Source organism: Micromys minutus (genome assembly GCF_963924665.1).
Source record: "Micromys minutus genome assembly, chromosome: 2".
Classification (NCBI taxonomy): domain Eukaryota; kingdom Metazoa; phylum Chordata; class Mammalia; order Rodentia; family Muridae; genus Micromys; species Micromys minutus.
The window spans coordinates 97,287,797-97,312,762 of NC_137971.1; the positions used below are offsets into that span (position 1 = coordinate 97,287,797).

At 46.1% G+C, this 24,966-nt stretch overlaps 1 protein-coding gene across 4 annotated transcripts in view; it reads right to left on the reverse strand.

Moving 5' to 3' along the window:
- TENM4 (teneurin transmembrane protein 4) overlaps positions 1 to 24,966 on the reverse strand; it is a gene marked incomplete at both ends in the record, with an annotated part of 342,954 nt that overhangs the window by 160,872 nt on the left and 157,116 nt on the right. For all 4 annotated transcript variants that reach the window (XM_080912630.1, XM_080912629.1, XM_080912628.1 and 1 more), the window contains 3 exons: positions 326 to 536; positions 1,988 to 2,202; positions 8,012 to 8,182. In XM_080912630.1, coding sequence (XP_080768756.1) covers positions 326 to 536; positions 1,988 to 2,202; positions 8,012 to 8,182 — 597 coding nt within the window. The remainder of the gene's footprint in view (positions 1 to 325; positions 537 to 1,987; positions 2,203 to 8,011; positions 8,183 to 24,966) is intronic.

Here is a 24,966-nt window from a genome sequence, read left to right on the forward strand (position 1 = left end):
GACTAAGTGAGGCCTTAAAGACAGGTGGGAGGCATGTGCAAATGATGGACGTGTGTCTTCTGCGTGATTTTCCCTTCAGGATCCCTATCTGAATGTGAGTTTTGCCTTCCCCCTCTTGAGAGGCAGCTGATGGCTTGCATACCTTATTCAGCAGGTGCACTACGGATGACCTTGGAGGCTCCGGGTGGCAGCTGGAGCTCTGGGTAAGAGCTATGGCCATTCAGTTCCAACTATATTCAATTCCAATTCCTTGCCAGTACCAACTCCTCAGACCACACAACCTTCTTCTCATCCAAAGACACTAACAGAGGGTGTAGCTACTTACCAATGGCTGTGGTGAGGAAGGAAACCACTTCAGACTCCTTCCCATCATTGTAAAAGGCCAGGTGCCAGATTCCTGAATCCAGATACTGGATGAAACCGGTCTCATGGCTGGATGGGGGGACAGTGCCCTGTGACTGGCGCTGAGGACCTTCCAGGCTCCTTGCCTCTTGGGTTAGGAGCCTTCTTCCATCCAGTAGCTCCACAAAGTCAAACTAAAGCACAAAGGAGGTAAAGTTAGCAGTGAGTTGACCCTTCCACCTGCCAAGCTCCCTGCAGGACTTCTCCTGTGGAGTCTGGAAGGGAAAGAAGTCTGGAAGAGAAGCCAAGCGAGCAGACCAAACAAGTCCTCCTTAGATCCACAGTTGTCATGGTGATATACTTCTACCTCATTTGTGAATGTGGCAAAATTGATAATTAGTCAACTGTCTTGCTTTGTTTTAGTTTTGAGACATGCAAGCCTTTACTTGATTATGTATACATTAAGGTGGCCATGTTTTCTTTAGTGGTAGGTACCTCAGTAGAAACACCCCAGCCACTTTGTAATCATTGGGAGCTCAGCGCAAGTACAGATGGGGAACTTAGGAATTTGGAGTGGGATTGGAACACAGAGTAGGGTTGGGCTGGTCATGGGCTGAATTGGCTTAGCTCAGAATTCCATCTGTGAGACAAATACACTTATTGATCCAAGACTGTTGGCTTGAAGCTCCAGAAAAGTCCACCATACAGTATGAACATCAGGAGGGTAAAGCCCTGCTGCCTTACCCTGTGTAGCTACCTGGTTAGATTTTTAGTAGATGGAAGCTATTTAGCCTACCTTGAACAAAGCTGATGCTGTGAAGTTATGTGGTCACCAGGGGACCAGGCTCATCTATTGTTCTGTGACCTGACCTTTGGCTAATACCAGAACTCAAAAGATTACACATGACCTGAGAATGGATGATGGGTATTTACAGTTTCGATGTGTGTTGCATGGGTGATTGCACCTGTGCATGTGTGCACACAGCATCAGCCTATGCTCTCTCTGACTCATGACTTCCTCATCCTATATCTTTATTTTCCTTCCCTCTTCCTCTCTTTTGGTGTCAGAGATGGAACCCAAAGCCCAGCATGCTAAGCACATTGTCCCCGAACTATGCTCTCAGATACTTGGCTAAGTTCTTTGTTTCTTCGTGTCCAAGCAAATATGCAATCCTGAAGAAAGGAGGGGACGCAAGAGGCAGGGAGAGTCCTGTGAGTTTGAGCCAGCTCCTATGCTAAGCATTCTCTGAATGTTTTATGTTCCGAGAACTCTGCACTTTATAGATGAGGACACTCTCAGGAGAGGATGAATCATGGACCCACACTTGCATACCCTATGGAAAGAGGATTCATGCACAATGTGTGGTTTCCTCTCTGGGTCATATTGTCTGGGACCTGTTATTTTGGAAGCAGTGTAGTAGCAGAAAGGTAGTTGTGAAGTGTCCTAGAATTCTCTGAAAAGAATCCAGAGACCTAACTTCACTCTTCTGGAGGGCAGGATGTTAGTGGAGTTAAATTGATGAGTGGCCTATGCAATGACATGAAATATCCTATAGGCTTTAGGAGGTGGGGTGGCTGGGCTTCTGGCCTGGTTTAGAATCTGAGTGGACAGCCATTAATTAGTCCGTGTGTGGGGTTCAGTTACCTGAGTATGAGAAGGAGGAAGGCCTTTTCTGCCGTAAATGCCAACCAGAGCTGCTTTCCCCAGAGACACATTGAACTTGAGGTGAACAGGATGGTCAATGAACACCTGAGATCTCCAGAACGTTCCAGGTGGAATCTTCTGGGAAGCCCGTCTCCCCACATCGATCTCTCCAGAATCTATGAAACTGTCCTCTGGAAATAAACTACTTGGCTTTCCTACCAAGACACAGGGAAGGGAGGACAAGAGCATTCAGGTTAGCCACACACAAGGAACCAGTGTCCCAACATTCTGGATTCCACCAGAGGTCTGCAGCCAGCTCCCTGCTCCGAGCCTCCTCCACAGGAGTAAGATAGTCTAGAATTTTCTCCCCAGTGATGCTCAAATTATTCCACTAAAAATATTCATTCTTCCAAAGCCGTATGGGTGCTCCCAAAGGGCCATCTGTTTACTGCTTAATGCCACAGCTTGTTAAAATATATTTTGATCCTAAAAATAATCATCGGTGGTCACATGAGAATAACTTTGTGATTTTGTGAGTGTGTGTGTGTGTGTGTGTGTGTGTGTGTAAAAGGCTGTAGGATGAAGTACAAAAGACAGAGGGAGTGAGGTGCTGTCATCTACTTGAGCCCTGTAGTGGAGGCATGGTGTGGGTGGAGGGAGGTATTTTATGCTTATGTGAAGATTGGAAGCTACCTACATATGAAAGAGGGGTTGGGTTTGAAACTGTGCTATAGATGGACAAAGATGAAGAAGGGGGCTTTTAAGAAGGGAGGAAATATGTCTGAAAGTGCTGTTGTGTTTTAGTGTGCATGGTTATCTTTGTGTGTGTGTGTGTGTGTGTGCTAAAATAGCTAAAGAAACTTCTCAAGTTCACAGATGAAATCTATAGCATATTTAGAAATGTAACCCAGCCCTCAGCCCTGTACCACAAGGGTAGATGATGCTCAGTAGTGACTGCTTCTGGTGGGGGGCACCACACCCCAGGAAGGAAGGCTACTTACCAAACTTCCTCTTCATAGTAATTAAACACACTCCCATGTGCAAGAGATAAGCCCCAACTTTCTGACAGACATTAGCCTTCTTAAGTGTCAGAAGGGGGGGGGGAAGGTACACTGGAAGGACCACCCTTAGGACCCTGAAAACCCCAAATCAAGCCAACAGGCTCCACTGTATTTGCCAGTAGTACCCTGCCCCTCCGGGCATCCTGGTCTAAGATTTTTTATGTGGTTAGAGATGCTCCAAGATGTTTTAAGAGGACAAGAATCATTTGCAAAGAAAACATGTTTGTGGAACTTTTTATAAAAAGCATTTGGGGAGGGGAAATTACAATGTCTTTCCCTGCTCTCAGCTTTGCAAGTCTCCTTACAAAGCATGTTTGATGCTGAAATGCAGCTTGGCAGGCCATTGTTGTAGTCATAAAATATTTTACTGTTTTAAATAATAAAACTCAATTTAAATGTTAAACTTCTCCATATGTTATCATTCCCTTATAAACTCCTAGGCAGAAACATCAGGTTTTTAGCTTCAAACCGTTAAATGTTATTTTAATTAAAAATGTGCCAATAACAGAGAAGTTAAAATGCATGCGATCAGTAAAAGTGCCATGGATAGTCTATCATTAACATGGGAGAGACTCTGCATTTCATTCCTTATGGGAGGAATGTGCCTCAGACTTTTACCTTGAAAATGAAGACACACAAACTTCCACACTGTGAGTCATGGAACTTCAAAGGCAGGGGCCCAATTCACAAAGCATTAAGATGGGAGAGAATTATTCACATTCGTCTTTATCTGATCTGTGGGTGCCCAGGACTGTAACCCTTTTGTAGGGCAGGTAGAAAGTTGTGCACCCTCCACTATAAATTTCTCCCAGGGAGGACTAAGGGGCATATCAAACAAAAGCACAGTGCCCTCTGGCCTTCCTCGTCTAGGAAGGGCTGAGAAAGTTGCATAGGCCTGCTAATGCCAAGGGATGCTTTTCTGAGAGTAGAAAGGAGCCAGAGCCAAGGGGGCTAGAAATTGGTCTGGTAGACAGGAAAGTCTGTGTATGAAATTCTTCTCTTCACGTATATTCTGGAAGATAACAGGTATTAGTAGGAGAAACAGTAGTGAGGTGAAGGTTAATGAGTTCCAGCTGTGTCAAGGGCCCTCATTTACATGAGTTCAGTTGATTCTCATGACACTAAGAACATCTCTACACTGAGGAGGCTCTGAATGCTTAAGAAGTCAGTCAGAGCTGAAGTCACTTGAGAAACCTCTTTACCTCTTAGACTATGGCTTCTCAGAGGATTAAATACATGAGTGGCGAATTAAAAATCTGGTGTTGGGGTGCACTGACCCTCTCAAAGAGCAGCAGCTCCAGTGGGGTTCCCAGGGTGAATGTCAAAATTTAGCCAGCTAGGTCCAAGGTCCAGTTGGGAACTTTGTGGTATGTTAGGGTTTGGAAGTTGGTTAGTTTTATTCATTAGGAAGCTGTAAACAGGACTTGGAGTAGCTGGGGTCTGAAGACACTCACGAGAAGCATATGGTAGCACTGCTCCATGTCTCTAGGCCTCAACAAATGGTACAGGAGGCTTAGTAGACCCTACCCCTCCCAACAGCACAGATTCCATTGATAGCCATCTTTAACTTTGTAAATTTAGATTCAGGTTTCCTTAGAGCAATGCTGACCAAATATGCAATCACACCCATAAAGGAAATCTCTCAATGAATTGCAGAGATGCTTGAATGGCTCCATCAGGCATGGGAGATTTGGAAGAACTGGAATTGCCCTGCATCCCAATCCCAGCCTTGCCTCTCCTGAGCAGATCTATCTCTCCAGGTTCCAAATTTCTAACCAACAGACAATCCCCTAACCTATTTGTTTTCCTTTTGTTATTCTCAATGCAGTAGATTGCACAGAGGACCCCTTAGTTTCCTTAGCAACTGTTTGAAATTTATTTGGCTATCAAAATAAGCTGTTCCATATTGGAGAGTCCAGCTGAGCCCTTGTGCAGCAATTTGTACAGTTCAAACTGATAGGCAATTCTTATTCCATTGCAGAAAGAAAGCGCCATCCCTAGCCCACCAAGCCAACCCATCAGAATGGCTGTTTATGCAGCGATTGCCTCCTTCCCCATTAATGCAAGCACAAGGTCCTATGATGTTGCTTCAGGAAGCTGCCACATTTGGTTTCTGTCCCATAATGACCCTGAAATGGTTAGAGCCACTTTGAGAAACACGGCATCGATTATAGTTCAACGTTATTCTCACAGACACGAGAGACACAGAACTGGGACCATCGCCTTTTAATTTATATGGTTTAAAATGTTTTTAATTATCCAAAAGCTTAAGAGGACCCATGAGAGCACATGTTAATGGGCACATATCTCAGGACCTTTGGCTCTGAAGTGAAATGGCCCTGGACTAGGTACACAAGATGAGCGGTCTCAGCTGGACTGATGACCACTCTCTACAAGTGGCTCTTCCCGTCTGGGCTCTCAAAGGAGCCACTGTCACCCTTGTTTTACAGATGAGGAAACTGAGGCCAAAGGATGAAGTAACTAGAACGAGTGAACTGAACAGACGAAAGGCTGGGTTGAGAACCATAGGGCTGTGTGGTTTTGAGCATTTGATCCAACCGCTTTTTCCAAAGCCTTTTTTTTTTTTTTTTTTTTTTTTTTTTAAATCTTAATCACATTATACTGCTTCTCCCATGATCATGGTGCAGGGACACTAATCTTAATTCTGTAATCAGTTCTTTCCCCTGATACCATCAAAAGGGCCCAGAAATATGCCCTCAAAGTAGGGTTGAGAATTTCACTACTGAGACAAAGTCTAAGAAAGCAGAGTTTTATCATCACAATTAAAAGCAGAAACTGAGTAGACATTGGTTCTATTGGGCTGGAGGGGGAAGAACCATGTGGTCTCCCAAAGACTATAGGGAGCTTTCAGGCACATGAATTGCCACCCCCACACCCCCACAGCCATCACTCCTGTTGCTGACTGCGTTCCAGTGAGCCCTCCATTTAAGGGGCTTATAAACAGGATTTCCATTTGCATCAGTAATAACTGATAATCCCTTTAAGCAAACATTCTCCAATTAAAACAAGCCAATAAGGCGGTGTAATTTTGTGTTGTCTTATCTACACCCCCTTCTCCTCCGGAAAAACTAAACAGAACCCAAACAACCCACGAGCTAATTTCATTAGAGTGCAAGATTTCAGATAGACTTAATTCCCGCTGAAGGAATGTCTGTCAGAGACTCATGGGAAGAAACTACACTGTGTTACAGGAGATCCTTTACCAATTCCACGAGGGATAAAGATGGTTTACATGTCTTTTCCCAGGTTGATTTAAAGACAGCTGTTCCTCTGTGGGTCTTCACTGGTGGGATAAGACAATATGAATTGGCGTGAGCTTTGTAAGCCACCAGTGGGACCATGGATGGTGCCACCTTTGTAGGACTTGTGAATCTACAATGCACCCTATAGAGAACCTTTGTTAGGCTCAATGCTTCCTAACTGAGCCACAGAAAGCAAAAGTGGAGCCTGAAATGCCTGGCTCAGGGGGTTTGCTTAAGCTGACATCACAGTCAGCAGCTCCTGACTTCACCAGCTGCCCCCACGTGCTACCTTCTTCTCTACCCTGCTACTGGGTAAAGAAGCATCAGTTATTCAGTGTTTTAGTTCTTAAACATCTTTAAAAGGAAGAGGCTTGGCCCTTGCTCTCAAAACAGTGGGTAAGCATTCGGGTTTGGTTCTTTTAGAAGCTTCCTTTTTTCACTTCCCTTAAATGTGGCCACTGGACAACAGTTGACTTTGAACTTGAGGATTGTCATTGCAGAGGTTACAAGGAGGTACTCTGGGTGAGGACAAATTACCCTTTTAACCAAACCAATGGCTTTGAAATGACACAGAGACCCAAAAGGCATGAGCTCAGAGTTAAGCGAGGCAAGAGGAAGCATGGTGTGAACTTCGAAGGTAGGGACCATGGGCACTTTGGTGACAGGAAAGCTGCAGAGCAACAAAAAAGATCACAGCAAGTGTGGAAGAAGGGAAGGACACTGCGCCTGAAGGACTACTGGACTGACCTGAGGGCTTACACCATTCTAATGCTGGTGAGCCTGGACCACTCTTGGCTGACAGTGAGGGAAGTTGTATATATGAACTGTTATAAAGGCTATTGAGAAATTCAAAATATGGGTCCATGGATTCCCATTCAAGAATACCAAACACAAAATGTCACCACCATTTCTGTCATGGATGGAAATGTCTTTGGCTCATGGTACAACAGGATTTCACATCTGTATCGCCTTTGAGGTCCTGTCATCATGGCAGTGGATTGGGTAGAAAAAACTAATGGGGGGGGTGATATCCCTGAGATCCCAGACCCTAATTTCCACACTCAAGTCTGACATCCTCTGGGTCAAGTCACTTCACGTGATCATATGTGTTTGCACCTAGAATGGGCATTGCTAATTAATTATACCCACCTCACAGGGTTTCGAGGGTTAACTGTGTGGTGAAATAACATTAGTAAGGTTTGATGCAAATACAGTGAGTACACAGTAATCATTATTACTATTACAGATGAGGAAGCTGGAGATACTAGGTGACTTGGTCGCCGGGATGAACCGGTCATCTGAAATATTTCCACTGATACTTACAAAGTCTTTTACCCGGAACACACCATCCCCTACCGTGTCCCACTTCCACACATGCCTCTTGATCCCACAGGGTTTCCCAGAAGTGCTCCCCCCTGACCCAACACAAAGATGGCTGGCTGGCAATGTGAACGCCCTGAATGAGTCCCTGGAAGCATGGAATGAGATGCAGCAGTGTCCCGTGGGTCCGGCTGACCCAGCTCTGGGCTCACACCGACAGGCACTGGGATGAAGACACGGGTGGGCCGCAGCCGGCTTGGGGTGTGGAGGATAGAGGAAGCATGGACTGTGAATCAGGCACAGGGTGCGCATGGTGGAGGCCTCCTCCGTTCAAAGGCAGACACAGAGGACTCACAACACGGACAACGCAGCAACCCTACCTTCTGCGGCTCCTTTGCCTTTCCTGTCAGGGGTCTCTAAGCCAGTGCCCCCTGAGGGATACAGGGAGACGTCCGTTGGCACAGGCCAGCTGCTGGCTGTGTCCTCCGTGATCTCATACATCTGCCCCTCCATCGGCTGCAGGTGCCAGTTTAGGCCAAACAGGTGCATGGCTGTAGTGAGCAATGGAAAGAGTCATCTTTTTCTGCTGGAGGTGGAAATGGAACTCCCAAGCCATAAGGAAAGAGTTCTGGGGTGGGGAACACAGACCCTCAGTTCAGTTCAACAACAGCCCCTGGAGAGAGATGTCAGGGCGCCAGACCCTGCAGGGGGGCTCAAGGCACAGCCAATGAGCAAGGTTTTAGACTTTGCCCCGTGAGGGGCTCACAGTCTGGTGATGTTAGGGGTGGTCAGGAAAATCACCGTTTCAGGAGGTCTTGGCCTTTTTCATCAAAAGACAATCTATGAGGGTAAACTACAGTTTGTATGACAAAGGATTATTTCCATAATATAAAAATAACACCCACGAATAAGCAGGGTCTAACAGTGTGGTAGAAAAATGAGCATAGGACATGAACAGACAGTTACAGAATAGGAAATACCAAGGGCCCTTAATCATATGAAAAAGGCTCTTAACATCGCTCACTGTGAAAGAAATCTAAGTCAAACTCTGAAATATTAGTTTTCACATATGGTTTGGCAAAGATAAAAAGGACTGAAAATACACTGTGTTGGCAGAGGAGGAGAGGCAGGCGCCCGCACACTTTGCTGGTGTGATCATAAATGGGTATGTGATAAAAAGCTATAAAATTTAAAATACATTCACCCTTTACCCTGGGACAATTCTAGAAATGTCTCCTCCAGATAAACTTACATATGTAATAAATGATGTACATACAAGGTTACTCAATACAACATTATTTTAATAGCAAAATTTCATAAACTGGCCCATTAATAAGAGGCTAGGTAGGATTTAGCACCAATCATAAAAAGACTGAAAAGATTTTTATGCATTTTTCTTTTCTAGAAGAAAAACAAACCTGCAGAAGTATGTGTCTGACATACTACCTTCAGCTTTACATCATACCGAGCATCAGACGGACATGAAAGACAGTCATAACACTGGGTGCTCCCTGTGAGGGGAGCGGATGGTGCAGGGCAGGGGTGGGAGGGAGAAGCTCTGCACATCTTTATTTTGTGCCATGAGACAGCCAAGAGTGAACAGTGTATGAAGTATACAGTGTGCATTCAGGCTGTGAATGCTGTTTCCACAAAGATTTGTGATCGATGCGTGACCGCTCTCTGGACTTCGCTTTGGAAATCAATACTTAGCTCTTGATGGTGGCACACATCTGGAACCCCAGCAGGGGGGAGGCTGAGGAGGCAGGCTCTGAGATCTGTAGAGCTACAAAGGCAGTCTGCTCCGTTTGGTGGGTCCCTTTCTCAGAAACAAAAAGGGCCACACAGATGACTCGGCAGAGCAAAGCACTTGTTACACAAACCTGATGTCCTGAGTTGGATCCCTGAAAGTTACCAAAAGCTGGTTACTATGTTACCAAAAGCTGGTTACTATGTTACCAAAAGCTGGTTACTATGTGCTGGAGTAGACATTGTGGCAAACACAACAAAAGAAACTCTTCCTTACCAAAGTGGAAGGAGAGAGCAAACCCTTAAAAATTGTCCTCTGGTGTCCACTTGAGTGTTGTGGCACACATGTGTGGCACTCACACAGTGCCACATTATACACACATACACCCAAACCGAACCCAACCCCAAAATCCTTCTCCAAAATGAAACGAGACTGGAACCTGGTCAGTGGTCTGCACTTGCTACATCCAGGATGCCTGCGCTGGCTCTCCCACAGCAAGCATTCATCTTCCTGGATTCCACACCACACTCTGTATGGTACCCTTCCTCTCACTGATGATCCTATTTTTAAAGGCCCTCTGTGGCCGACTCTGGAGAGTTAGTATTGATTCGTGCAGCCAGGGCACACAGTCAGTCAGTGAGGGCACACAGTCAGTCAGTGAGGACAGATGGATAGGGTGTCCACTCAGAAGGTCATGGCCTAGAGGAAGGGGTGGCTGAGGAGGGGCACAGGAAGGCAGGAAAATGACATTTTTTTTTTGTTTGTTTGCTTTGGTTTCTGTGATGTGAGAACAGAGGCGAGAATGGATTCTGATTGCTGTTTCCTAGTCACAGTAGTCTCATCTGAGAAATGGAGAAACATTCCATCAATGCTTTTAGTACTGAAACAGTGGGGTGTCATGTCAGAAGGGCTCTCTACCAGAGGTATCGTGCTACTAGGGGTACTGTACAAGTAGTGTACCATATTAGAGGGATACTGTAGCAGAGGGGCCCTGTATCAGCGATATGCGTCAGTGAGGACGTTCTAAGTGGTAATGTCAGAAGGGTCAATGTCAGAGAAGCATGCAAAAGCAGTACCATGTTAGAGGAATGCTATAGCAGAGGTATATACCATGTCATTGGGGGTTGTATAAGTGTTGTACCCTGTCAGAGGGTTTTCATGTCAGTGGGATAGCATGCCAAAGTGATGCCTTGTGAGAGAGATGCCATGTCAGAGGGGTACCAAGTCATTAGGGTCATTAGGGTACACTGAGATTTGCCATACCATGTCGCCAGTGGGGTACTATGTGCCGAGGAGCTTCGCCAAGTGTACATAAGTCGTATATTTTCCTGGGCATTAGGTTTGTTCATAATGACAGGGACAGAGATAATAGCAGCTCCCACTGACTGAGCAACTTTTCAGTCAGGGGTGCTGTGCAGGGTGTTTTCCTTGCTTTCCACTGCTGAGTAACGTGAGGAGAAGAAGACAGTCAGCCCGCCTGCAAGGAGGGAGCTGCTGTTTCCTAGGTTGAATTAGCTCACATTTCTACTTACCTTCCTACTGTTTTAATCTATATATTGGCAACTCGGGAGGTAATGGAGAACTTCCTTGAACGACACACAACTCAGAGGTACACCATTAAATGAACAGCGCCTCTTCCCCCATCAGACTCAATTATCTTATCTGAGAGTGCCAAGTGCTGTCTAGTTAAAAGGTCACAAGAATTAACTAATTCCAGAATGAATAGAATGCTCACAGCTCTGCGAAAAGAAACATTTTTATTGTCAGAGCTTTCTCTTAATTTTAAGAAGGTACAAAAGCAAGCCTTTTCTTTAGAAACAAAAACAAAAAACCAAAAAAAAAAAAAAAAAAAAAACCTGCTGGGGCATCATTTGATAAGGTGGGAGAGCAAAGTCTCAGAGATGAATCTGATTTCCGAGTTCAGGGTCCCAGGTGAAGTTAATAGGGTAAGGCAGTCACAGTTGGGGGAGGGGCTGGAAGTATCTAGGTAAATATTGACGGCTCATTCTTTCTGCTCTGCCTCCTCGGAAAGGCTCACACAGGTAGTCTCCGTGACCTGTGCAAAAGGTCCCTCTGGAAGCAAAGCTTTATGTAAAACCCTGTGTGACGTATTGCTCAGAGACTCCCCCAGCCACCCTGAAATGGCAAGGGAGGATGGTGGCAGGGAAAGGATGAATGCTATCAAGACAGATGAGAGATTCCTTGCTGATACTTCGATGCTAACCTAACAGGTAAGAGGTGTCCACTGATGCAATTGTAGCAAGTCTGTCTGAGGGGTAACCGACCACCTTCTGACTGGAGAGCCCATAGTCAGGAGGGAATTCATATCTGCACTATAAACCTCACAGGAAGCCCAGGGCTAGTGAGGACATGGGCCTTGGTTGGGCAAGCACTGCTGCTGTTTTGCTAACCAGACATGATGTCCCTGTCAAGTTGCCTTCTGAATAATTATGTCCATCCCTCTAGATCAGCGTCACTGGCAGCTTTGATCAGAGACACTTCTTTAAACAGTGCATAGCATTAACTGCAAGGACTTATTGTCTACCCAATAAGTAATAAGTGGGAATAAGTGGGAATAAGTGACTGCTAACGGCTCAGCAATACGTGAGACATCTTTATCACCCTCTCCAAGGCTCAGAAGACAAGGACCCAGGAGCCGGAGGACGGGGTAGGATACTGTAGGAGGCCTTCTCCTGGGCACGACATGACCTTTGTCCTCTTGAACTCACAGTTGCTATGATTGCCTGCACAGGACGGAGCTGGAAAACACCCTGTATGGAACAGGGGAGGCCTTTGGAGATTCTGCCCTCCCCTGAGAATTCATAGACTATGAATGGCTACTGGTGGAGAGACAGATGTTTTCTGCTGTGTTGTAGCCATTGGTAAGGTGTTCAGGCTTCTAGAAGTAACTTCTCACCCCTATGTATGCAAGACTAATCAGACTGTTTGGGCCACAAATTAGGGGGGGAAAGGACATGGAAGTTAAAGAGTAAGTAGTTAGGAAAAGGAAGGCACAGAGTGGGAGTGGGGGGCACTCAGGAACAATGGAGGGCAAATTCGATCAAAGTACATTATATGCATGTATGTGAATGTCACAATGAAACCCATTATCATGCAGGACTAGTACATGCTAATAAAAGCCACTGGGTCTTTGGACGGTGAGAATTACAGACATGGAAATTTGAGGAGGCAAAGGACCCATCAGCAACAGCATCTTGAAGCAAAAATGAAGAGGACTTTTCGCCTGCCATCTGGGGCCCCAAATAGAGGTCATGCTAAGAAGCCCTGAGCTCTATCACTGTACTTGCCTGGTAGGTGGTGACTTTTACAGTCTTGGTTAAAGACTTGGGGAAGAGAGAGGAAGAGAGATAGTCTGTGTTCTCTTCAAAGGATACACAGACTCAGACATGGACACAGACACACGCAGATATACACATAGACGCACACACACACATGGACATAACACACAGATACAGACACAGACAGACACACAAACACACACAGACAAAGATAGACACATATACAGAGACAGACAGACAGACACACACACAAACACATACAGACAAAGATAAACACATATACAGAGACAGACAGATACACACACAATCACAAACAAAGATAGACACATATACAGAGACAGACAGACAGATACACACACACAGACAGAGATAGACACATATACTATAGACACATAGAGACAAACAGGCAGACATATAAACTTGTGCACACACACAGACACAGGTAGACACATATACAGAGGCAGACAGACAGACAGACAGACAGACACACACACACACACACACATGAGCTCAGTGAGGAATTTGGTCCTTGGATTCTATATGCCTCAGTCACCACCTGATCCCTGACAGTCATCAAGTAACAACAGCATCCTTTGAAAGTGTGGTCCATGGCCAACACATTACAGATATCATCCAGTCTCATGCTCACGTGAAAGGTGGCCTGGGAAACATTAGTGGAGAATGTATATTAATGGTACTGCAATGAAAGCCGAGCTAACGTGACCTTTGCGTTACTGAAAGAGCTTATGGTGAGCTACCAAGACCAGAGCTGGCTTAAGGGTGAACGAGTTTTAGGCTCTTCCTCTTTCTATGTCTCACTTTCACTGGAAGATAAAAGAGGCAACACAATACTACCCACAAAGTAAAGGCTGAAAGACGAGTTGGAGGCTGGGGGCTCATGGAGCCACTAGTCCACCCCACAGTTACCCTCCTCTGAAGTGTCACAAAGCAGTGAACACTGGTCAAATGTTCTGAAAGTAGAGACCAGGGGTTAACAATAATAATAAAAGAAGCCCCAAAATATAAATGATTCTCCCCAGCCCGCTAAGGACAGATGAGACCATTCAAATAACATAAGTCATTTATTGTACTCTTCATCCTCTGAAGAATGGAGAGTAACCACCCACCAATGCACATTGCAGGATTATGTAAATCATATCCTGCACCGTATATTTATAACTAAGGTGCAAATCCCTGTTCAAGTATACCAAGTGACCTAGATAAGAAGTGTGGTTTTCCCATTAGACTACTTGTAATTCAATGAAAAGGTGACAAGATGCTTGAAGAGTTCAGAGAGAGGCTGTGGAGAAGTAGCAGGGTTCATGGGATCACCCACATTGAAATGTTAATGATTTCTAAAAGCCAAGAGCCAGGGTGGGAAAGTTCAATCGCCCCTGCTCTGGTCCATCTGATCCTGGGGCTGACATTTTCCTGTCGCCTTTTCCTGCCCAGTGAGACATGAGTGATGGCTCAGAAAGTGCAAGCTTTGTCCTGACATTTGGAGAAAAAAAAGGCTCCATTGATGTTCAGACACATTGAAGGTACCCTAGCACCCAACCCAGAAGAGGCAATTAACAAAGCTATTAAACCAGCGTAGGAGAGGGGAGTTTCTGCTGTCACAAGGTAAGGGGAAAGCATGCAACTCTGTGCAGACACCCACTTGCATTCATGCTGGAGCAGCTCCAAGGAGTGGAGCAGAGATGGTTAGAATTGTTGAACTGCTGGTCCAAGGCGCATTTGGGTAGTTAGGCTGCATATGTGTATGTGTGTTGCTTGCAGGCCTGGTGCCATCGGAGGCTAGGGAAAGGCATCAGATGCCCTGCAGCTGGAGTTACAGACAGATGTGAGCCTTAATGTGGGTGCTGGGAATCCAGCCTCAGTCCTCTGGAGAGGTGGCCAGTGTCATTCATGTCTGAGCCATCTCTCTAGACTCATCAAGCGGCATTTTTAAATCTTAAAAGTAGGAACCATGGTCACATGACTGGCTACCCACTTGTCTGTTTAGTACTCAGACTTAGGATTTTTTTTGTTTGTTTAACTAAAGTCACTGGTGTTCGGGCTTAAGGTCTTCCAAGGAGGGGAAGAAATGACAATATCGGTACAAAGCAAGATTCCCTGAAATGGCCACGCTGCACTAAAGGTTCTTCAGGTCGGCTGAACAAAACTTGGTTGGCTGTGGAGAGCTGGAACACTGTAGGTCTAGATCTTTAGTCTCCTTAACAGTCACTAACTACTAGGTGCTGTGAGTGATTTTTCCTTTCAGCTATCAGGTAAATCTTTGAAATGTAGCCTGTTAACCAGACCACTGGCTTCCACCAACACCAAGGCTAAGTTATCAGAGAGCATCTGAGGCCTGTACAAATTACCACACTTTGCTGTAAACTGTCTGATGTCCCCACCACAGTACCTGGCCAATGCATTGGTGTATGACTTCTTTTTGTTTGGTTGCTATAGAGATTCCCTTTAACTGTATCCAGAATGGAACATATCACTACAATCTATTCCCAGGTCAGGGTCACCAGTTTTGGCTTGGAATAAACTAGCTCTTACTGATGCTTTGCATCAGCACCAATAATGGCAGAAAAGGCAAGATCACGCAAGAGCAGCAACTTTTCATCTTCCAGTTCATTTTCCTGCTTCTGTAAAGCTACCAGTGACACAGAGATACGTGTGGCAAAGTAACAGGTGAGGAACCAGCCAGCCTGGACATGACACAGGAGACTGGCTAAGGTACGGGCACTGTATGCCTGGGAGCCTCTATAATAGACATCTGTGAGAGCCACCATGAAGGTCTTTGAGATGTAGTGTTTGGGAAGGAAGCAGGGCATAAAGCTGCGTTTGTCTGATTGTGATTCTGTATGCACTTCTATATATGCATATAAAAACCAGCAAAGGAATAGATTAAAAGGACACTGCTTGAATCATTGTGTGCGGCTTGTGAATACATTTTGGTCTGTAGCTTCTAAATGCTTGTTCGTGCTGCTTTACATATGGAAAGGGGTCCTGTAACTCAATCTCAGGCAAGATAGGTGAAAGAGTGGAGGGAAGAGGCCTTCACACAGCAGGTGTCAGACTCTGGGCAACAGGAGTTCTACCAGGTTATCAGGAGACAGAGGAGGCTCAGAAGGCTCTGTGACCTCCAGAGACACAGGTGATGGAGCTGCGTTTGAGTCCAGATCTTGGTCTCAAAGTGCAAACTCTCAGGTATTGCCCTACTGATGAGTTTCAGTGGCTAACATTGAATTAAAAGAAGAATCCAACGCAAAGCTTTGCTGCAAACACAGCTAGAGCTGCTCCTCAGGACAGTTCAAGGGGCTTTCTTTTTATACCCTGACTTTCATGTGTGTCAGATTGTAGCCAAGAGCAGAGGGCAGTCTGTCCAAAGCACAGAGCATCGTCGCTTACTAGTTGCCTGACTTTGGGCAAAAGGTCTCAGCCTCACTCACTCTCAGCTTCCTTATAACACTCATCCCAAAGGATCAAAGATAACACATGGAATTGTCTCAGAGCAGTGCCGAGCACATAGTAGGAACTTGACAAATGGCAGCTCTCATAACCTCTGCCGCTGGGTGCCTTGCGCTCCTTAGGTCCTGTACTTACTGAGAAATTAAGCCAGTTCTGCTGCCTGCCCTGTTTTTCTTTCCTTCTCTGCATTCCTCGTGATTCTCCCTTTAAGCTGCAGGCGCTCTCTTGTTCCCATGAGTTGGCAGACTCTGTGCACAGAATGAGAGTTATTTGTCCAACAGATAAAACAGCTTTTAAGGGTAGAATCGCTATAAAGCAGTCTGACAGGATCCCACCGGTGGCTACGTGGGGCTAATTTTAAATCAAGTAAATATACTGCTTTCCCTCCTGTCTCCTAGAACGGGACTGCAGCAATTGGGGCTACGGTCTCTCAGTCACAGATACACTCTTTGGAGAGAATGGACTCTTGCACCATGGGTCACTTTTCTGTACCGTGTAGAACTGGGGAGAAGGCAACTTTCATGTGGCAAACATGTGAGCCCATGGTCAATATGGATGCCCATTTAACTGGAAGACACAGGGAGCTGGTGGAGGCAAGCTGGGGAGAAAAGGAAGCAGGAATTTAATTTGTACGGAATTCTAACTGGACTAAGAGATCTCCTCCCCTACCAGGCTCTCCTGAGACCTCTTCTGTGCTTTCCTAGAGTAGGAAGTGGCCTGCTCTCTCCATCCTTCCAGCCCACCTCAGCCTCATCATCTGGCTTCTCCCTGTCGGTTGCCCAAACTGCTGATTGTGTAGTGGAGTCACGTCAATGATGTATGGCTAGGGCCGGCCTGGCCTCTGTAGCCAAGGACATATGGCTGCTTCTCCAGGGATGCTGTGCTAGCTGTGAGGTAACCTCCCTGTCTGCAGCACTTTCCTTATCCAGAAGGTGGGGCCGTCTATGCTAAGGTACCAGTACCTACCTTCAAGTGGGCGTGGCATATACTGCAGCATGGTTAACACCAACCTGACTGTCTTTGTGGTGCACCAGGGTTGGTGATGAAGAAGTAAAGTAAGGATCTATGAGGAACTAGGGGAGTTAAGAGGCCGGAGATTTTGTCTAAAAATGGGGAAAGTTGCCATACTGAGTGTTTTGCTTTGGAGACCTCCTAGCCCCTTCAAAGAACAGCTGAAGAGACAGCCTTGGCTAGCGCACTTGTGGAAGGACCTGGGCGCAGGGACCAAATACATTCAGACTATAGCTTAGCTCTTTTTATTTAAAACAAAACAACCCACACACCCAAACAAACAAACAAACAAAAAGCTGTGTCCTGAGGTCACAAGAAAATGCCGTGAGGGATGGAGAGTCATCCTGAGACCTTGTTGTCCCACCAGGCTCCAAAAGAAAACAGTCCAGCCTGGTGCTAAGGCTGAGAGACCTGTTTGCCTCCCAGACAGTGCCAGGGATGTGAAACAGGATAGACTCAGACGTTGTGAGGATTGTTATTAAAATAATAACGGCTCTCCCTTATGAGAATTGTTCTCCTGTGCATGGTTTAATATTGGAGAAGTCACTTCCACATGTCACTTAAACAACTTTTTAAAGGCAGATATTGTTGTAACCCGTTTTATAGAACGGTGTTATATAGAACCCATTTATAGGCTAGGTGTCTCAAAGCAGAGCTAGACTCGGTTATTAATTAAATTCTAGTCGTTTTGAAAAAGCGGGCTCCTAATAGTTTACAATTGCACCATTTACTAAGCATTGCCCTGGCTTCAGACAGAGCCCCAGGGGCTCTGGGTCCTCAGCTCTGCCCATGCTGTTGCCAGGGAAGCACAGCCAGGAAGCCCCCCTCCCTTATTTAATCTCAGTTCGAACAAAAGTGGCTTCATAAAACCACTGCTGAGGGAACAAGCCGCCAGTGAGGGACCCTACAGAGAGAACATGCTGAAGCCTGGTGAGAGCCTGTCTGTGCCTTGTGGTCAAGGCCTTACTAATGACCTCGGGATCACTGAAACCCAGGGACAGCCTGCCTATTCACACCACTCAGCTGGGGGCAGGCAGCATCGCCCTCTGGGCAGCAGTGAAGTCTGGGAAACTACTTGTCATTTCCTCAGGGGGTGAGACACTGGCTTAAAGATCTCCTAGGATGGCGACCTTTCTGCCAGTGCACTCGAGCAACACTGATCACAAAGCTACCTAAGGCACGGTTGCATGCAAGCTTCTCCCTGTCACTCTATGGCCACCCAACCTACCCCTTCAGAAAAGAGCCAGTGTGGTGGAATTAAAGCATGGGGTTCCCTAGCCCTGGTACCCAGGGGCAGAGGCCTGTTACGATGCTTCACTTCCCCACCTCCTGGACCATGCGCTATGGGTGGGCCCCCAGGAACAAAACTCCATGTCCCCAGGAACCATGTGACTTATGCTTTGCTTTGTTTATGATCAGAGTCAATTAAGAAGTGGCCCCAACCATCTCTCAAGGAGTTTTTGATTTGGGCACATCTTACTAGTGAACAGCTTTTCCCGATGGAACATTTGCTTTTGACGGCAATGAGGTTAGACAACTTGCCACACAGATTATCGACTTGTGGTGTTTCTTTTCAATGGGGAATGTTTTGAATGAGGGCTGTGAAACCTCACAGGACAGCCTTTGATGTCCTCTCTTATCCTGAGACTTTCCCAGCTCCTACCCCCAGGCATTCTCCACCCTTGGGATCATCATGTCATGGTTTCTTGCCTTCCTGTTCCCTTCTGTGAGTGTGACAGATGTGAGGTCCTGTTGTTCTCTGAACACAGGTCACGTGCAGGCATCCGAAGGATGACCAGGAAAGTGAGGATGACGGTGATGGTAAGAACCACAGCTGCAGTCCATAAACAGAGGCCATCCCGACGCTACCGTGATGTCTAGACACAGAAAATTCCTGGCCAGCCTGGGCTACCTGCGGCACTGTCTATACAAGCAAAAATTTAAAAAATGAATGAATGAATGAATAAAAAAATAAACCCCACAGAGTTCCCCTGAGGCTTGTAGTATCTGGAAATGATAAGGGTGGTGGGAAAATGGGCCACTCCTTTCATTATATAAACTTTAATTGCTCAATTTTTGCTGGGCATATTTCCCGGAGAACAGGCACTTGAGGTAACATCTCTTCAGAAAGACTGGATTTTCAGAGGGCTTTCGGGATATGTGTAATATTGTGTCTGATGAGCTAGCTCTGTCGCTTCTCCCTGCATAAAAGTCTTGCTTTGTGTCCATTCCGTTGTCCCTCAGCACAACCATCCAGCCAAAATCTGTGCTTTTGATCTTTGCCCGGAATGTCTACTACTTTACCAACTTTTAGATAATTCCCCTTTTCTTTTTTGGATTTTCAAGACAATGTTTCTCTGTGTATCCCTGGTTGTCCTGGGTGGAGCTTACCAGGTTGGCCTCAAACTCACAGAGATCCACCTGCCTCTGCCTCCCAAGTGCTGGGATTAATCAGCATTACACAACGACTTTACTATTTTTTAAAGGCTCACTCCAATATGGCCCCTTTCCTCGAGGCTTTTTCCAGGCAATAGGACCTCTCCCCTGGCACTCCTCTTCCCTGCCAGATTTGTGCTCAGTGGAGCAGTATCGTGGACAGAGGCAGACCCACAGCTCTGGCCTTCAGCGGTCAGGCAACAGCAGGTTAGTCACACAACCACTCTGATTCCTGGTCCCCCACGTCAATCAAAACTGTCCTCGGGGTTTTTGTACAGATTAAATTTCATGAGCGTTCTTTAAATTTTATTGAAAACAGTCATTATCACATTGCTTAGCAGTTAATGGAATGAAAGCACTCAAATATTCTAATTTGATACAGTCTATGTTTAGTACACAGATGGACAGAAAATTTTCTATGTGAGACAGTTATCAGGGTCTCAGACCCACACGGTTAGGTGCCTGTGCTACCCTAGCAGACTTAACAGGTAAACTACACCTTAGAGGGTAGTTAGGAGACAAGATGGCAAAGGAGACTTTACAGTTGTCAGGAAAAGAAAATGGTATTTACTCCCAAATTTTCACTGAAGGCCTGCCCCTTCCTACCATCTCCTCTTAACAGTCTTGCTGCATGCACAGCTGTATGCAGTTGTGTGCACTCATATAAAGACACACACCGAGACACACTGCAGCATCCTATGGAAAGTTTGACTACAGCATCCTATGGGAGGTTTGATGGATGGCATTTGGGACATGTGATAGCACGGGAGCCAGGACACAATGAATGAACCTGGCATTTGTTCTTCTCCCCCTGGAGGCTGTGAACAAAAGCTTCCCTCTGATAAAGAAGCATCAATATCTTGTCTCCTGCCATCAATATCTGTCTTCCTACCAACAGGAAGACCTTTCTTCATAGGAGAAGGTGGTTTTGGCGATAACCTACAAGAACCTGCTAAGCCTGGGGAGCGGCAGGACCAGAGTCCCTCGGTTGCTGCTGCTGAACAAATGGTAGGTCGGTCCCAAGGTCTCTGAACAGCTCCCAGCGTCCTGCCCACCCCCCATTTGCTCAATTCTGAAGCACTGAGGTTATAAAGCATGTTTTCAAAACACCCTACCTACCACAGACAGACTCACTCTGGCTCATTCCATAAGGAAGGCCGTCTGTTCTTCTCCTCCTCATGGAAATCTCCTCATACATAGCGCAGGTGAGATGAGACAGCCCAAGTCCTCCCACCCTCAGCCAAGTGCAGACACCAGAGGGAAGATGGCAGCCTGGGAAAAGAGCACCAGTCTCCCTCCCTTATTAAGGTAGGCGGGACTCATTTCCATCTGAAAAGTGCAAGATGATAGCCCAAGACTGGTTGGGATTGTTGGGAAGGCAAGATGCAAAACCCACATCATTTGGGGCTGTCCTTAAAAGTGAATGCACCCATAAACTTAAGTCTCTCTTTCTTGGGATATTTCCATCCACAGGAGCTGCTTGGCCCATAGATTCAATGTGTCCTGTCTGCCATGGTGTCAGGAGACAAACTGTCCTTGCCACTGGCTATTCCAAGTAAGTACTGTGTGCCAGCAAGTCACTTTATCCCCAGAATGGCTTGATAACTGCATTCTCTGGCAGGAGAAACAGGTTCATCAAGAGCAGGGTTCTTGTGTAAAACTGCACAGTAACCAGGAACAGACTAAGGCACGGAGCCCACTGGTCCCCCAGAGCCACCTCTGGTCCTTGCTCTTCTGGCCCCACCCTCATTTCCAGCAGGCATTTTTCACTCTCTCCTGTTCTAGACTTTGGATCTCAGGTGCAGGACCGTGTCTATCTCCATGGCAACCCAGTGATGAAGACTGACAGTCATCACTCCGTGCCGCACTGATTTAGATGTGACTGTGGACACGGCCACAGGCTACAGGAAGACGGATAACTAAGTTGCTGGCCCAGTGTGAGTGTCAAAGTCTTCCTTGAATAATGACACTTAAGCAGAGCTGCTTTTAATTTGTGTTTGTTGAGACAATGTCTGGATATCCTTCAAATTCACTGTCCTACACCAGCCTCCTGGTGCTGGTATTATAGTAGTATACTATATAAATGGGTATATAACACACACACACACACACACACACACATACACACACATGGACATATACTATATACATGGGTATATACTAAATACGTGGATATATATGTATACGCTATATATACATATATGTGTATATACATATGCACTATACACACACATACATACACACACACAGGGGTATATACTATATACCCATGCCTGGCTTGGGTGAGAGTCTTGAAAATGAAGGGAGAGAAGAAAATAGCAGGTAGAACCCTCCATGAATATCAGTTATCTACTATGGGTCTTACCTGTGAGCCCCATTTCCCACTGATATCAGCTGACCCAAGATTACACACAAAGCTTATGAGACAGTGAGGAAACTGGATACCTGAGTGGGCCCCAGAACGCAGTTCTATTTTGTAGCATTGACCTGCCTGTAACTGGTTAACCAGAAATCCCTTTATGGAGGAAGACAGAAGGAACCAGCAGAGACATGAGAATGTCATGGGAGTGTCATACACAGCAAACGAGGACAGTGGTGGTTGTAATGGCATGAATGTGATAGAGCTAGTAACTTCACAAGGAAGAGAGTTGCCTAATGCTTGAAAGCACACAGAGAAAACGACCTGTTTGATGAGGAAGAACATCAACTGTGAATTGACACCACTGCCTCAGGCTGCGGAGGCTGCACACCCAGAGTCCCATCCTCAGAACTCATGTTTTTAAAAAAAGAAGAAAAAAAAATCCAATCATGGTATACACTTGCCATCAATGGGCGGGCCCCTGGACCCCTCTAGCTTGTCAGCCTAGCCTACTGGGTGAGGTCCTGGATGATGGTAAACTAAAACAAGTGAAAAACAGACAGACTGACAGACAGACAGACAGACAGATGGTACCAGAACTGCACTTCCATAGATAAGACTCTGCGGCTCCAGGAGCTTGGACTACTAAATCACAAAACTCAGCATTTTCTCAACACTTTAACACTCCGAGATGGGCCATTATTTTAGGTAATTACTGATTTTAAAGCTAGTAAATTAACGCCATCTTCACCACATTGTTCACAAACACTGCCCAGACTGAGAAGGGAAGAGAGGTTTCCAGAGAGCTCAGAGTGGGGAGGGGAGCGGATCATGAAGCCGGGGAATTTTCTAGGAGGGAAATGTGCTATGCTTGGCTCACATTGGTGGTGCCAGGTCTCCTGTCTGTCAGAGTTCACCATATCGCAATGACTGATTTAAGACATACGGGCTAGGGCCTTGAGTCTGAGGGGCCATGAGGCTGAGGAAGACATTGCTGAGTGACAGTGGTGTTAGTCCCTGAAGTTAGTAGTACCGGGCATTGCTATGGGAGAGAATCCACCTATTGTATGTCCTGTGTGGTTCCTCTGTGTGGCTCTGTCTGCTGCTTGGGTTCTGTCAACAAGAGACCAAGGAAATGAGAGAGTGACATTAAGACATCAATCCCCAGGCCTCCTGATCACCATCCTGCTGTTGAAGACCACAGCTCCTAAGAAGCATCCTGGCCTCCAGCCTCTGGTAATCACCCATGCTTGGGGAAGTAGCCAGACCCTGTGACATTAGTTCAGAGCCATGTTGCTCCGTGACTCATGGTACTTGCTTTTGCAACTAGCGTCTTTATTACATTATCCTCCAATTAAGAACAAATGAACAATCAAACACAGGAATAAGCAAGCAAGCGGAACAACCCACTGCTTGGTAATTTGGCTGCCAAGAAGATCACCCCCAAACTGTTCTATTGTGGGGCAGCTCTGCAGGCTGCGAGACTTTCTTTCATGCTGAGCTGAAACATGTTGTGTGAGTCATGATTTCAGCCAGTCCCTCGTTTGTTCATTTTTATTCCTGCCTTCCAAGTAACAAAGTGAGAGCTTATGAAGGCAAGGTCTTGCCTGGATGGTAGGGCTTGTCTCTGCGGAGGGGTAACACATACAAGATTGTGGGCCTACAGAGTCTGGGCACTTACCCCTCCTCCTATTCCAGATTCCTGTGCATGTGGGCAGAGGCCAGAGGAGAACAGTGGGTGTCATGTTTATCCCTGTTCATCTTCCTTCTTTGAGATTGAGTCTCTAACCAACCAAGGAGGTAGGCTGGTGGCCAGCAAGAGATCCTCTGTCCCCTCCTCCACACAGCACTAGGGCTAGAGGCAAGTGTGCAACTATACCAGGATTTTTCTGTGGATGCTGGGGATCCAAATTCCAGTCAAATGCACCATCTCCTAAGCCACTCCCACTTGTTTTTAAGACCCCATGCCTGACTCTATCCTCTAGAACTACACGGAGTGAGTAGTTCTCTCCAAGACAGGGTTTTTGACTCAACAGTCTCTATGCTTTCCTTTTGGGGAGCTGGAAGATATTTATCTGATGTCAGTTGAAGAGAGTCTAACCCACAGACATCTTGCTGTTTGCAATTCCTACAAAGTGGTGGGAAGTTCCAATTCTAGAGAGAAAGGCATCAGTGTAGGACCCTGTACCTTCATCACCTCTGCCTCCTTGTGAAAGAGCAGGCTCTGTGATGTCCTCCCTACATTCTTTGGGCTATAAAGCTAAACCTATGCATTCTGTCCAAAAGGCTTGATGTGAGGCTGAAGAGAAAGGAGGAAAAAAATGAGCCTAGCTACTCACTAATAACACCCAGGCCCCAAGTGTAGCAGGAATATGCTCATGAAACAAATGACATCTGAGACTGGAGGCTGCCAGATGTGGATAAGGAGCCAGATGTGGATAAGAAATAGGGGAGGGGCTATGATCACCCTAGCTTCCATGGCTCCTGCTTCCCTAGTCTTCTCATGTCCATCTTATTTGTACCTGAATTCCAGGAGGAAAATGAACATTTCTGTCACCGTGTTTTGGCCCATGTCTTTCTATAGACTACTCTTAGCAGACTTAAGCATTATGCTAGGTCCTTAACGTCAATAAAGCCCTTGTGAGCACAGCTATCTTGTGTGTACTGTGGCCATGGAATATATGTGCTGCAGCTCTTGACATGACATGCCTACTGCTCCTTCCTGTGACATGGCTGCTTCACTGAAGGCCTGTTCGTGAGGTGTTATAGATTGAATGAGAAATGTCTCCCGCAGACCAGTCTGAATGCTTGATCCCCAGCTGGTGGCACTGTCTTTATGATGAGCCTTTAAGAATTGGAGCCTTGCTAAAGGAAGTGAGTCTTTGGGGTCTGGGGCTTAAGGGTACATAGCCTGACCCCACCTCCTGCTCACTGTCTGCTTTCGAACTGTGTATAAGATGTAACCACTGCCTCATGATTTTGCTGTTATGCCTTTCATGCTGTGATGTACTCTATCCC